This window comes from Hemitrygon akajei, chromosome 29 (assembly GCF_048418815.1).
Source record: "Hemitrygon akajei chromosome 29, sHemAka1.3, whole genome shotgun sequence".
Classification (NCBI taxonomy): domain Eukaryota; kingdom Metazoa; phylum Chordata; class Chondrichthyes; order Myliobatiformes; family Dasyatidae; genus Hemitrygon; species Hemitrygon akajei.
In genome coordinates, this window is record NC_133152.1 from 25,475,409 (window position 1) to 25,490,001 (window position 14,593).

Genomic DNA, 14,593 nt, shown 5'->3' on the forward strand with positions numbered 1-14,593 from the left:
GTATTTCAGCTGGGTAGCCTTCAACCTGATGGCATGAGTATCAATTTCTCCTTCTGGTATTCCCCCCCCCCCCCACCTTCTTCTAATCCCCACTCTGGCCTTTTACCTCTTTTCACCTACCTATCACTCTCCCCCCCCCACCGGGTCCTCTCCTTCCCTTTCTCCTATAGTCTACTCACTTCTCCTATCAGATTCCTTTATCTCCAGCTCTTTACCTTTCCCACCCACCTGGCTTCACCCATCACCTTACAGTTCTCTTCCTCCCTCCCCCACCTTTTTATTCTGACATCTCCCCCCTTCCTTTTCAGTCCTGAGAAAAGGGTGTTGGCCTGAAACATCCACTGTTCATTCATTGCCATAGATGCTGCCTGACCTGCTGAGTTCCTCCAGCATCTTGTATGTGTTGCTTTGGACCTCCAGCATCTGCAGACTTTCTTGTGTATAGGATATAAAAGTTGGGATGTTATATTGCAGTCTTGCGATACACTAGATAGAATGCCTTGTAATATTGTGGGCAAATCCGATGGCAGCATTACAGGAAGGATGTGTTCTGTTGGATACAGGGCAGAGGAGATTCACCAGGATGTAGCCTGGATTGAAAGACTTTAGTTATGGGGTGAGATTGTACAGGCTGGGTTTGTTTTCCCTGGAGTGAAGGAGGCTGAGGGATGAACTGAGAGAGGTATACAAAATTATGGATGAGGAAACCGTAGAAGAGGAGATTTACAAGGATGTTGCCTGGATTGGGGGCGTGCCTTATGAGAATAGGTTGAGTGAACTCGGTCATTTCTCCTTGGAGCGGCGGAGGATGAGAGGTGACCTGATAGAGGTGTACAAGATGATGAGAGGCATTGATCGTGTGGATAGTCAGAGGCTTCTTCACAGGGCTAGCACGAGAGGGCACAGTTTTAAGGTGCTTGGAAGTAGGTACAGAGGAGATTTTTTTTACGCAGGGTAATGGGTGCGAGGAATTAGCTGCCAGCGACAGTGGTGGAGGTGGATACAATAGGGTCTTAAGAGACTCCTGGATAGGTACATGGAGCTTAGGAAAGTAGAGGGCTATGGGTAACCCGAGGTAATTTCTAAGGTAAGGACATGTTCGGCACAGCATTGTGGACCAAAGGGCCTGTATCGTGCTGTAGATTTTCTGTGTTTCTATTATAAGAGGCATAGATTGGCAAAATAGTCAAAATCATTTTTTAAAAACAAGAGAGCATTGTTTTTAAGGTAGGAGGAAGATGCATTAGTGGTGATTGAGATGATTTCTTTTACACAGAGAGCGACTGATATCTGGAATCAGATACCATGACTTACTCTCTAGACAGGCAACGTATAGGTACAGGGTTTCCCAACCTGGGGTCCGCGGTTAGGGTTAATGGTAGGGCTCCATGGCATGAATAAGGTTGGGAACTCCTGGTATAGAAGGAGTGGGCATCTAGGACTAGAGGGCACAACCTCAGAATAGAAGGGCAGCCCTTTGAACGGAGATGAGAAGCGATTTCTTTACCAGAGGGTGGGGAATCTGTGGAATTCATTGTGACAGATGGCTGTGGAGGCCACGTCATTGGGTATATTTAAAGCAGAGTTTAATGATCAGTAAGGGTGTCAAAGGCTGTGGAGAAAAGGCAGGAGAATGGGGTTGAGAGGGATAATAAATCAGCTGTGATAGAATGGCGGAACAGACTCGATGTGCCAAATAGCCTAATTTTGCTCTTTTGTCTTATGGTCTTTTGATTTTGGAGCTGCTGGGTCAGAGTTTATGGGCAAAATGCTCAGCATGGGCATGGTTGGTCAAAGAGCTTCCTCTGCACTGTACAACTCTATGACCCTAACAGGAGCAGAGGGCAGGGAAGTGACCAGCGTTCCCAGTGCAAAGGCAGCTCAAGGATTATGTTATGCTATTGAGAGCACAGGGGACAACGTTCATGGTAAACATCTCACCGCATGTACCAAAACCTGCAGCTTGTCTTTAAATTGGTGGCTTTTCAGCAACTATTAACAGCCAAGTATTGGACAGAAGCTGTGTTGTTGTGCTGCCTCACTTCCACTGTGTAGCCTGTTCTAATTTTGTTAGTGCCTGTAATGATGCAGTCACACTCAGCGACTCCCACCACTGTGAATGTGAAGCCAGCTGACTCTAGTTTGGAGCAGAGCTCATCTGTTGAATTCTAACCTGACTCCGAAGTGAGACTCCTTCTCCAGGAAAATTCAGGACTTTCTGCCTGCCTCAGTCTTGCCCTAAGTTGGGACCCAGGTTATGGATAAAGTCACTTTACATTTTAACTGTGACATCAAAGTGAAGTAGCACTGGAGCTGTGTAAATTAATCCTCAGTCTTTTTTGTATTAAATACTCTGAAATGGGAATAAGTAGATAACAAGGCTCACAAAGGCCTAAATAATTTGAATTTGTGTGAGAATGGATGTTTCAAATAAAATCAGGTGTATTTATTAACCTTTCCTTGTTTTTCTCTTTTCCATGGTCCCTCTGATGTTCTTCTATCAAACCTTGACAGACTCTGTTACAGGTAGGCCCAAAATAGAGCCTGTTTATTATTTGCAATGTGCATGAATAAAATTGTGTTTTTAGCTGATTTATTTCTGAAAATGAAAAAACTCTGTAAAGACCCCACCTTCCCGGCCTATCAAAGGAAGCTGGTTTGAGTCCTATGACATGGGCGATCCTGGTCTATCCATGACCATGATTGTTCTTGGCAAATTTTTCTACAGAAGTGGTTTTACCATTGCCTTCTGGGCAGTGTCTTTACAAGGCGGATAACCCCAGCTATTATCAATACTCTTCAGAGAATGTCTGCCTGGCTTCAATGTTTGCCTAGGACTTGTGATAAGCACCAGCTGCTCATACGACCATCCACCACCTCCTCTCAGGGCTTCACGGGACCCTGATCAGGGGGCTAAGCAGGTGCTACACCTTGCCCAAGGGTGACCTGCAGGCTTGCGGAGAGAAGGTGCGCCTTACCTCTCCTTTGGTAGAGATTTATCTCCACTCTGCCACCCAAGTCATGAGGATAACTTCTACAAATGATCAGTGATGGTCTGACTTGGTTACAGACAACACTAGCCGTGCAACAGAAGTCAACTGCTCTGTTGGTAGTGAAAAATGTAAAATATCATATATCCTGGCAACTCCATTAAAGTGTTTAGCTCAACAGCTAAATGAGGAAGCGCTGTTTGAGACTGTCACGGACTGTCTGATCTTGAAAACTATCTGCAGTGTGGAATTAAGACCAATGCTGGAAGAACCCACTGCAGGGGATAGGTTTCCTCTGCATTCTGTTTAGGAGCAAGCATGGGTTCAGGAGTTTAAAATAATGAGAACAGAACAATTATCTCATTTAGCTTGGGTGCAGTCTTAAAATTAGAGCTTGGCTGAAATTAGAACAAATTACTTAAGTCAGAAATACAAGAGATTCTGCAGATGCAGGAAATCTTGATAAACCGAATTGAAATGACACACACAAAATGCTGGAGAAACTCAAAAAGTCAGGCAGCACCTATGGAAGGAAATAAACAGTCCTGATAAAGCCTCTTGGCCTGGAATGTCAACTGTTTATTTTCCTCCGTAGGTGCTGCCTGATTTGTTGAGTTCCTCCAGGATTTTGTGTGTGTCATTTCAATTTGAAGTTGTTGGAACTTCAGAACTCTATCCCTGCAGAAGAAATAGAGGCTGGGACAGTGAAGCCCGCGATACGGAGATGGGTAGATTTTCATTCTGAGTGTGATTTGAGGGACAAGGGGGAAGAGCCGGGAAGTGATGTTGGGATATTGATCAGCAGAGACTGGACTGGGTACCTAGCAGGTTTGAAGGACAGCTCCTGTGGGAGACAACCCCACGATCTGGAACAGCTACTGGTGGGTAGCAGCAGGGGTTTCAGATGATGGAGCACCATGCCCCCGTCACTTGCATGTCTCGAGGCTGGAGCTTCCCAGCCACACCAGGAGGCCCTTGGGAAAGCGTAGACGGATCAGAAGGCTAATGGAGCTGAGCACCAGCTTCCTCTGACTCATGCACTATGCCACCTGGGACTCCAGGCTGGAGGTGATAAAAACAAGACGAGTGACTCATTAACCCTGCAACAGTGTTCCTCCACACCTACAGAGAAGTAATATCCGTGCTCAATTTCCTGCCACCTCAGTCAGCTGGACACTCTTTAACCCTATTTCAACACGTCAGTCACTTCTAAGACGATCTCGATGTGGCACTCGACAAAGTCTTTCCCTAAACCCATATTTCAAGTGTCTACTTCTCAAAATTCATACTTGAAGAGCCCACCATTCCCTTTCTCCTCACCTACTCTTCGGTCATCTTTGGAAACCCTGCCTTTTGTACGAGCACCTGGGAGAACCAACCCCCCCACCCACCCCCAAAGTAAGATCAGCCATCCTCCCTTCCCTGCATCCTTGGCTGCAAGATGGGCTGTGAGCAGAAGGTGCTTGATGTCTCTTTTCAGGAACTTCCTCTGCGCCGATACTAGGCACAAATCCACGGGTGGATCCGGGGGACCGTGAACTAGCTCAATTGCATGGAAAATGGTGAACCTGTTGAATCCTTCTAGCAGGATTGAAATGTCTAATACCAGAGGGCATACATTGAAGGTGAGAGGGGGCAGGTTCAAGAGGGATGTGAGGGGTAAGTTTTTTTACTCAAACCTGGAGGGGTAAATACATTAGAAATTTTTAAGATACCTTTGGATAGGCACATGGATACAAGGAAGATAGAGGGATATGGACATGGTCTAGGTAGAAAGGATTAGTGTTTGGGTGCTTTTGATGCGCTTTTTAGCTGGGCCAGCACAACATTGTGGGCCGAATAGCCGGTTCCTGTGCTGTACTGTTCTACGTTGTCTGTCACTGGTGACAAGAGTGCATTCACACATGATGTTATTGTTATTAATGAATAGTTAAAGTGAGTGATATATTTTAAATTGCAGCTATGATTTTGTATTTTTGCATTTTGACGTCTGACTGCTGTAATTAGAATGTTATTTGTTACAGTTTTGAGTATATGGGAAATATAATGTGGCAGAGTGCAGTATGTCTGCAGAATAACTGTACAGATCTGTAATTATGAGCGTTTAAATCAGCCCGTAAGCAGAGATAGTCAGACCGATGTGAATTCAGACTAATTTCTCGCACTATAACTGGAACTAGGGATTAATACTTACACGACTGCTGATTTCCCTGAGGAGTGTGCGCTGACGAGAACTGACAGAGTTTTAATATAATCTCCTCTGGCAAGATTATCACAGGCAGTGGGTAATGTAGGCAGACCGAAGCATGACTGCATGATAGTGAGCTGGGGTAGAGAAACAAAGGTGCCTGCAATCTCAACCCAAAATTAAAAATGTAAATGACTACATTTATTTCATTCAGGAGCCTGTGCAATGTGTGACCAGATTTAATATTTGTTGTGTCAGATCAGGTCAGTGAAGATAAATAACAATATACACACAGTGGCCACTTTATTAGGTACACCCGCACACCTGCTTGTCAATGCAAATATCTCATCAGCCAATCATATGGTAGCAACTCAGTGCGTAAGAGCACGCAGACACAATCAAGAGGTTCAGTTATTGTTCAGATCACACATCAGAATTAGAAAAAAACGTGAGCTAAGTGACTTTGACTCTATAATGATTGTTGGTGCCAGATGGGGCGGTTTGAGTATCTCAGAAACTGCTGATCTCCGGGGATTTTCATGCACAACAGACTGTAGAGGAGAGGTTGCATAGACCCTTTGGTTAATGGTAGGAGTCCATGGTATAAAAGTGGTTGGGAACCCCTGCTCTAGAGCTTACAGATGAGCAAAAAGCATCCAGTGAGTGGCAGTTCTGTGGGCAAAAATGCCTTGTTAGTGGGAGAGGTCAGAGGCGAATGGCCAGAGTGGTTCAAGCTGACAGGAAGGCGACAGTAACTCAAATGACCACGTGTTACAACAGTGGCGTGCAGAAGAGCATCTCTGAAAATGCACAATAGGTCAGAACTTGAAGTGGATGGGCTACAGCAGCAGAAGACACACTCAGTGCCCACTTTATTAGGCACAGAGCTGCTGCAGGTGGCAGTCCCGGCTTCAACAGCAAGACTCACGCCTTGCCCGGATGAACCCAGTCACCGGAGAAGGTGACTTCTCTGTCACCGCAATAGATCCAGCAGTAAATTATAGCACTAGATGAAAGAGGCCAGCAGACGGATCTCTGAATAGCCTCTGCGTACAAGACACAATCTGTCGAGATTTAAGCTAAAGCTGGAACAATTTCTTCTCTCCCTGCTCCCCCCCCCCCCAGTAAAGAGTTATTTCTGGTTTGTGTAGCCAACAAGGTGTGACAGCGCCCAGGCATTATTTGGGTGCCGTATCTAAGGAAACAACACAGAACAGATGTTTTCAACCTTCCTTGATAGCATGTGTGAGGGTGACATCACTACACAATAGCGGGGGCTTTTGTGTGCCTTGGCGCTGCACTTGTTTTCTTTCTGACATCCTGTTAAAGTCAGACTTCACTGCCAAGTGTCTCTTTTAGGGATAGTGATTTGGGTTTATTTGTGGTCTGAATAATTAGTGGAAAAAATAAGAGTTCGAGAAATCCTGTAGCGTTCAGTTCCTATTTTGATCGTCACTATCACTCGATTTAGCAAGGAGCTCTAACGTCAGGCCTGCCGGTAGCAAATGTCCCCCACTGAATCGGACTAGAATCAACAGCAAGCAAAAACCCAGTCAAAGGGGGTGCTGGAGAGGTCGGGGCCTTAGGGGGATTCCTTAGGGAACGGAAGGGTACAGACACCAGTGATGTTCTGCAAGGAGAAGAGGAGGCACGTGAAGGGAGGGCAGAGGCTCAGCGGGACCGAATGAAGTTTTTAACTACGGGGTTTGGGAATTCTGGAATCTGTCATCGAGTGGAGGGAAGGTGGAAGAGTGTACATTCATATCGGATGGGAGGAGTGTTAGTGAAACTGGGATGAATTTGAAGTTTAGATCACTCTGGCGGACCACGCTATCTATCACACCGAAACTGGCCGGACGGCAGCAGTGGAAAGCGAAACAGAGTTAATGTGTGAGGGTAAGGGATCTGAAGATCTCCTAAGCCTTATGTGTTAATTCCCTTTCTCTTTCTGCAGGTGCTGTCTGATACGAGCTTCTGTTTTGGTTTCAAATTTCCAGTACAGGGTTCTGCAGGCGTGAGTGAGACCAGCGGCTGGGTGGGGCCGGTCACTGCGTGACCTCTGGGTGGGAACAGGGCACTTCCATGCGCCTTCTCACCCCACCCGCCCCAGCCGCTGCCCACTCGCTGAGTCCATGCGGTAGGTTGGTGGCCGCTCCTCCTGCGTCTCCCTGCTCTCCCACGCGCTGGTGGTCACTTCCAGGCTTCAAACAGTTAGGATCATGGACAGTTCTCAGGAATGGAGCCCCGCCCGTCATAACGTGGGGACTGTCTGTCACCACAATTTTTTTTGCTCTTAATTTACTGGCAAATCGCATTCAGGTGCTGCCATTGTGCTGTGTGATTTTAAACACCACCCGACACAGCCCATGTTTTGCCCGGAGTTAGAGCTTCTACTGTGCGGACTCCGGTCTGCCTTTGATTGATGTCTCCGATCTGCAGTGAAGCATCTGTGCGGTAACTGTTCCAACCTGCTGTCTTCCTGTCTCCGTCGCCAGCGAGGAAGGAAGGCCTGACATTCCCTTCAGCACAATGAATACCGTCCTCTCTCAGCCCCTGAAGAAGACCCAGGTCTGTTTCTCTAAAAACAGCAATGTAAATCACACCGCCCTTGTCTGTTCCCCTGCCCCATTTCTGGGCTGAGACAGACGCGTTCATTCCATCGCTGACTTTATTTGCACAGGCGAAATCTCTCATCTCCACAGCCTGAGTGTTTGTAATAGAAACAAAGGAAGATTCAAAGTTTATTTCTGAATAAAACCTAGTAAATAATCAATAGACATCGATAATTTATAGATTGAAAATCATTAAAGATAGCAAACAGAGAAAATATCTGTTATAAAACCTACGAAGTCAAAGTACGTTTATGTCACCAGGTACAACCTTGACATTAATTTTCTTGCAGGTATTCACAGGAAAATTTAAAAAACGATAGAATTTATGAAAAAAACACACATAAAGCCTGACAAACAAGCAATGAGCAAATAAAATACTGTAATAGATAACACTGAGAACCTGAGTGGTCGAGTCTTTGAAAGTGAGTCTGTGGGAACAATTCAGTGTTGGCATGAGTGAAATTATCCCCTCTGGTTCAAGAGCCTGATGGTTGAGGGGTAGTAACTGCTCCTGAACCTGGTGGTGTGGAACCTAAAACGACTGTGCCCCCTGCTTTTTGGTAGTCACCAGAAGAGAGGATGTGGGGGTCCTTGATGATGGATGCTGCTTTCTTGTTAATGACAGCTCTCCTTGTAAGCGAGCTCAGTGGTGCCGAAGGGAATTCAGTAGCTTTCGTCTTTCTTTGAGTTACTCTCTCAAGTCTATTTGGAATCAGACGCCACCCTGCCCCAGGCTTATTTTCAAGGCTGCAGTCACTGCAAGTTGTGTGGGTTTCTTTCCTTTACAAGAGCTCGTTTCCGTCATCTCTGCAGCAATTTAATGGGACTGCACGTCAAACAGTGATGCATACTGCACCCAGTGCTCGTAGTTCAGCCAGTTAGCTGACTGGGGTGGGGCATCTTCCTGGGTCCGTGTGGTTAGAGGAGAGAAGAGCTGTTCTTGTGTCTGAGTGGGGGGGCGGTTTGGTGCTTTGTAACAAGTCAGCATAAGATGAGAACAGTGAAATCAGAAGTCTGTCAGTGGCTGGTTAAGTGTATTTTCAAATAAAACCCAGTTGCATAACCCGGTGCTTGTTACTGGTTGCATTCTTTAGTATCTGAAGGAAAGAGAGCATCAGGCAGGATGAGGCTGAAATCACAGGACTTTTCACGCTTTTATACTTTTACATAAGAAAGTCATATTCGCAATGAAATTCCTCTCTGTCAGCCACATTATTGAGTGTATACATTGGCAGCAATCCCGGTTTAGCAGCAGTGCTGGCTATCCTGAAAGCTAGGCAGAGTGTTGGCCTCTACTCGCCCTCTGAGAAGGTCCACCCCCAAAAACACTGCAGCAACTGGAATCACACAGTGTCCCAGTGTCAACACTTCGGATGACCCTCATTATAAGTGGGACAGCGCAGACTAAGTTCTATTTAACACCGGGTACATCGAAAAGAGCAGCGAAGCGCACCGTTTGCGTTGCTAGCTAACGCCCCCAAGGGCGTGCTGGGGGCCACACACTCCGCGACCACATAGCACGCCCACAACGTTCAGTAGAACGACGCAACAGAACAAAACGAGACAGCAGCAGCAAAAGAGAAATACACTTTCCTGCCCTCCCCTCACACACATAGACAGACAGGCCTCCTGCCCCAGCACAGGCCGCCTCCGGGTCTAGTTTGCACCACCTTTTGGAATGCCAGGTTTTAAAAAGAAATAATAAGCTAAGGGCAACATACTGCAGATTCTAGAAGTCTAAAGCAAATCAGTAAATAATTAGCATCTCTCCACCAAAACCTAATATGGTCATTATTAAATGGCTGCTATTGGGATCTTGCTGTGCACCAGTAGGATGCCTCTTATCCCAGTAGCCAGATTATATCTGCCCTCCGAAATGAGTTAGCTGACTGTTACTATGACTGGCAAGTTGGTAACCAGAAGTTAAACCTGACAAAAATCTTCTTCAGGCAATAGCCTGCTGCCCGCTCATTGTTTTAGCGATTCAGACATGCTAGTTCTTGCCCTCAAGAGCTTTGAATTTCTGCAAGGGTGGTTCAAAATAATGTACTGATCGGTGGTGAAACTCTTTAGACTTACCTCATTATGGCAGCTGCTTGTCGGAACAATTGTCATGTGCACTGAATACCTCTTAGCAGTAAGGCCGTTTCCCTCCTTGCCCCTGCGCCAGTTTGCTGTTGGTTCAGTAGCCATAAACAGACAAAATACATCAGTACTTCAAGTGAAAGGGAATTTGAAGCCTTGCCAGTTGTGCTAAACTGGACAGAGTGGGAAGGTGTCATTATGCGCAGTGCTGGCTAATTTAGACTCGGGTTGAGCACAGAGGAAAGGAGGCTTAGATGGGAGGAGCTGCTCGTTCCCCTGATAAAGAAAGGAAATCTAATGAACCTCGTCAATAAGATTGACAGGAATCAATGGAGAACCGGAGCTAGTTTGTCTGCAGTCTGTGTGTGTACCCTAACCCAAGCCAGTGAGAGACCTTGTCAGACCATGCAAATTGCCTTTGGTTCAGCTTTTAATTTTTAGTAAGGGACACAGTGTGGAATAGGCCCTTCCTGCCCTTTGAACCCAGGAACCCTTGACAACCGTGGTTTGTGTGAGAACCCGGAGAAGTGTGAGGTGGTACATTTTGGAAGGACAAACTCCAAGGCAGAGTACAAAGTAAATGGCAGGATACTTGGCAGTGTAGAGGAGCAGAGGGATCTGGGGATACATGTCCACAGATCCCTGAAAGTTGCCTCACAGGTAGATAGGGTAGTTAAGAAAGCTTATGGGGTGTTAGCTTTCATAAGTCGAGGGATAGAGTTTAAGAGACGCGATGTAATGATGCAGCTCTATAAAACCCTAGTTAGGCCACACTTAGAGTACTGTGTCCAGTTCTGGTCGCCACACTATAGGAAGGATGTGGAAGCATTGGAAAGGGTACAGAGGAAATTTACCAGGATGCTGCCTGGTTTAGAGAGTATGGATTATGATCAGAGATTAAGGGAGCTAGGGCTTTACTCTTTGGAGAGAAGGAGGATGAGAGGAGACATGATAGAGGTATACAAGATATTAAGAGGAATAGACAGAGTGGACAGCCAGCGCCTCTTCCCCAGAGCACCACTGCTCAGTACAAGAGGACATGGCTTTAAGGTAAGGGGAGGGAAGTTCAAGGGGGATATTAGAGGAAGGTTTTTCACTCAGAGAGTGGTTGGTGCATGGAATGCACTGCCTGAGTCAGTGGTGGAGGCAGATACATTAGTGAAATTTAAGAGACTACTAGACAGGTATATGGAGGAATTTAAGGTGGGGGGTTTATATAGGAGGCAGGGTTTGAGGGTTGGCACAACATTGTGGGCCAAAGGGCCTGTAATGTGCTGTACTATTCTATGTTCTATGTTACCCATAACCTAATCATGGGACAATTTACAATGACCAATTAACCTATGGACTCTGGGGGAAAGCCGACACATTCCACAGGGAGAGGACGCCGGTTTCGAACCTCCGACGCCTCGAGCTGTAATAGTGTCACACTGACCGCTACACTACCTGTTCATCCACGGTTCTCCCCAAGCCACCCTGCAGCCTGGACAGGCTAGGAACCCTCTGGTGACAGCAGTCGGCTTGTTCACAGGTTTCTAGGCTTGAACGAGCTCAGCTTTTCCAACCCGAAACTTAACAGCTGCACCAGGACAGGTTGAAGGTTTTAGCCGTAAGTGTTAGGCGGGGAAAAAAAGCTAAGCTCTTTCTCCTCGGAGCAGGTACAGCTGAGAGGCAATTTGATGAACAGGTTCCAGATCATGTCAGGTTTAGATTGGTAATACAGAGTGTGGCTGTTTGCTGTAATGGATGTTAAAAGCCTGGGGCACAGGTAAAAGGTACAAGGGAGGTACTGTATGAGAAAAACTCCTCTCCATTCACAGAGTACATCTGATCTGGAATTAACTGCCCGTGGAAGCACATTTGGTTACGTCTTTCAAAAGGTCATGGGATAGGGGCTGGGAAGAGAAAAATTTACTGGACTATGGCAAAGGTGGTTGAGGGGATTGCTGTCCTTTGACTAGATATGCCAAATGGGATCCTGTGCAGTAACAGCTCTGTGACCTTCATCCTGTTAAAAATGGTTAAAAGTGCAGTGGAGTGAAATCGTTTTTGTCCCACCAACTATACTAAAAAGGTTTGACCTGCCATTCTTTGGAGTTTAGTAGAATAAGGGATGATATAAGATCAAATAGGGGTTTGACAAGATAGATGTTGAGTTGTTTCCAAAAGAGGAAGAGTCTTGAATCTAGGGAGATGGTTCCCAAGATTAAAAGGCAATCACTTAAAAAACTGAGGTGATTGGAAATGTCTTTTCACAGAGGGTAGACAATCTTTGGTAGTTCTCTGTGCCTATGGAGGCTTTTATAAAGGAGGCAGATAACTTTTTGGAATATTGGGGAATTGAGGGATAGGTGGGCACAAAAGAGGAGATGAGGGCTGGAACATATCAGACACGATCACTTGGAATGGCAGGGCAGCCTTGAGGGCAATTGACCCACTCCTGTTCCGACTGCATTATGTCCTTGCTCACTTTAAACAGCCTGGGTGGTTTGTGCTTTGAAGTTTCAAGTTCCAGGTTGCTGCCTTGAGTAACTTTATTTTCAATTTAATTACCTCACAAACATTATGTACTTCGAGAATCAGCACAGTAACAGGCCATTCCAGCCCAACGAACCCAGTCTCCTGACTTCATTCATATATACAGGCTATTGTAGCCTGGGGTGGATTTGTAACCCTCTCTCAAGGCCATTAACTGGGCCAATCTAGAGTCACAGAGAGAAACAACTCAGAAACAGGCCATTTATCGCATTGAGACTGTTCTAACCATCAACCACACAATTACATTCATCCCATTTTTAGCTCTCCCTGAATTTCACCAGCTATTCCCAGTTCCTGACACTCAGCTGCATTAAATTTCCACATTTGATTTATACAACGGATGCAGCAGCTTTGGCTGAAAGTTGGGGGCATTTTTCTCTGCAGTGTTACATCAGTAAAAGTGAAGCAGATGAGAGCTAGTGCTGGGATAAATATATTGCAGACCTTAGAAATATTAGATCAGTATTCAAGAAGCTAAGTTATTTAAAACAGCTGTTCTGAAGGCTATATAATAGAACCATAGAACATTACAGCACAGAAACAGGCCTTTTGGCCCTTCTTGGCTGTGCAGAACCATTTTTCTGCCTAGTCCCACTGACCTGCACTTGGCCCATATCCCTCCATACACCTCACATCCATGTACCTGTCCAAGTTTTTCTTAAATGTTAAAAGTGAGCCTGGATTCACCACTTCAACTGGCAGCTCATTCCACACTCCCACCACTCTCTGTGTATTTGTGTTAAACCATAAAAACTAGATTAATGAAATATTAAAATGGCAGTGCTCAACCTGGGCAGCTCACATGTTTCAAACAGTTCAATAAATCAGTGATACAAGAGTCTTGCAGATGCTGGAAGTGTTGAGTCACACACACACACACACACACACACACACACACACACACACACACACACACACACACACACACACACACACACACACACACACACACACACACACACACACACACACACACACACACACACACACACACACACACACACACACACACACACTCCTGAAGAGGAGTCTTTGCCCAAAATGTCGCCTTCTTATTTCCCTTCATGGGTGCTGCCTCGCTTGCTGAATTCCTCCAGAATTTTGTTAAAAAAAACAAGGGATCATCAGACTCTCAGTGCTGTTCTGAAGGAGATGTGGGTGGAGTATTTTGTTCATTGGCACAAGGTTTCATGTTGTCTGGATACCGGCTCTTAAAGGGTTTTGGAAACCCTGTTATCTTAGTCAATCTTACAAAGAGCACGTCAAATCCCCAGTGTGACTCACCTAAGAATACTAACAGCGTGTGGACCATTGTATTCCACGGGGAATGTGATCATCTGCACCAATAGACCTTATTTATTCTGTCCTTTTAACAAATGAATGAACACGTTAGTTGACTTTGCCTGTGAATCTATTTATAATCTTTTACCCTGTGGAGAAAGACAGATGCATCTACCAAGGTTGTTAAATTTTCACTCATGCCAACTAACGCCAATCACATTTCAAATTAAATAAGTTACTTGGTCTGGTTATCTGCACCTTTTAGCAGTTTAAATGAAGCATATCACCACCTGAGGCTTCTTTAATCAATTGAAAACAAGCTGATATTTGAATCTCTCTTTGTCTTTGTAACCACCGTCCTAACTTCTGTATTTAGTATAGTCCTTCGTTCTGCCTTTGTCCCCATTCAACGGCGTCCTTTGACAGGATGATTTCAAAGCTATCTGGTTTAGCTCTGTCTTTGCTAGGTTTATCCTAAGCTAAGATCAAATCTCCTGGACTTGTGCTTTAGGTTTTGATAGCTCCTGGGCTTCTGATGGATAGGCAGAATAATGACAGTCTCCATTTGTGTAAGGAATTTGGTACGAAAATCGACTGAAAACCCTTGCAGAGGGCAAGATATTAGGAGTGGATAGGTGGGATTTCAGGAATGTTTTAAAGGAGAGATTGGTGGAGCAGCAAAGGGGTTTGTGGGAGCATCATAGAGGTGAGGCTAAGGACACTAAGCACACACCTCCCATTGGAGGATGAAGATAAATGTGGAGTTCTCAAGCATCCCAAGTATTTCAGAGTTCCAGAGACAGGGATAGGCAACATCACAAAGGAATTTAAACCCAAAGAGCCAAGAAACTGAATGGGATTGAGAGGATAGGGCTGATGCATGAGTTCAGCTTGGTACA

General features: G+C 45.5%; 1 protein-coding gene across 1 annotated transcript in view; it reads left to right on the forward strand.

The window, feature by feature from the left end:
• The window catches only part of LOC140718342 (arf-GAP with coiled-coil, ANK repeat and PH domain-containing protein 3-like), a 339,421-nt gene that overhangs the window by 274,321 nt on the left and 50,507 nt on the right, over window positions 1-14,593 (forward strand). Inside the window, exon 10 of the mRNA XM_073031931.1 lies at window positions 2,515-2,526. Within this exon, the coding sequence (XP_072888032.1) occupies window positions 2,515-2,526 (12 nt within the window). The remainder of the gene's footprint in view (window positions 1-2,514; window positions 2,527-14,593) is intronic.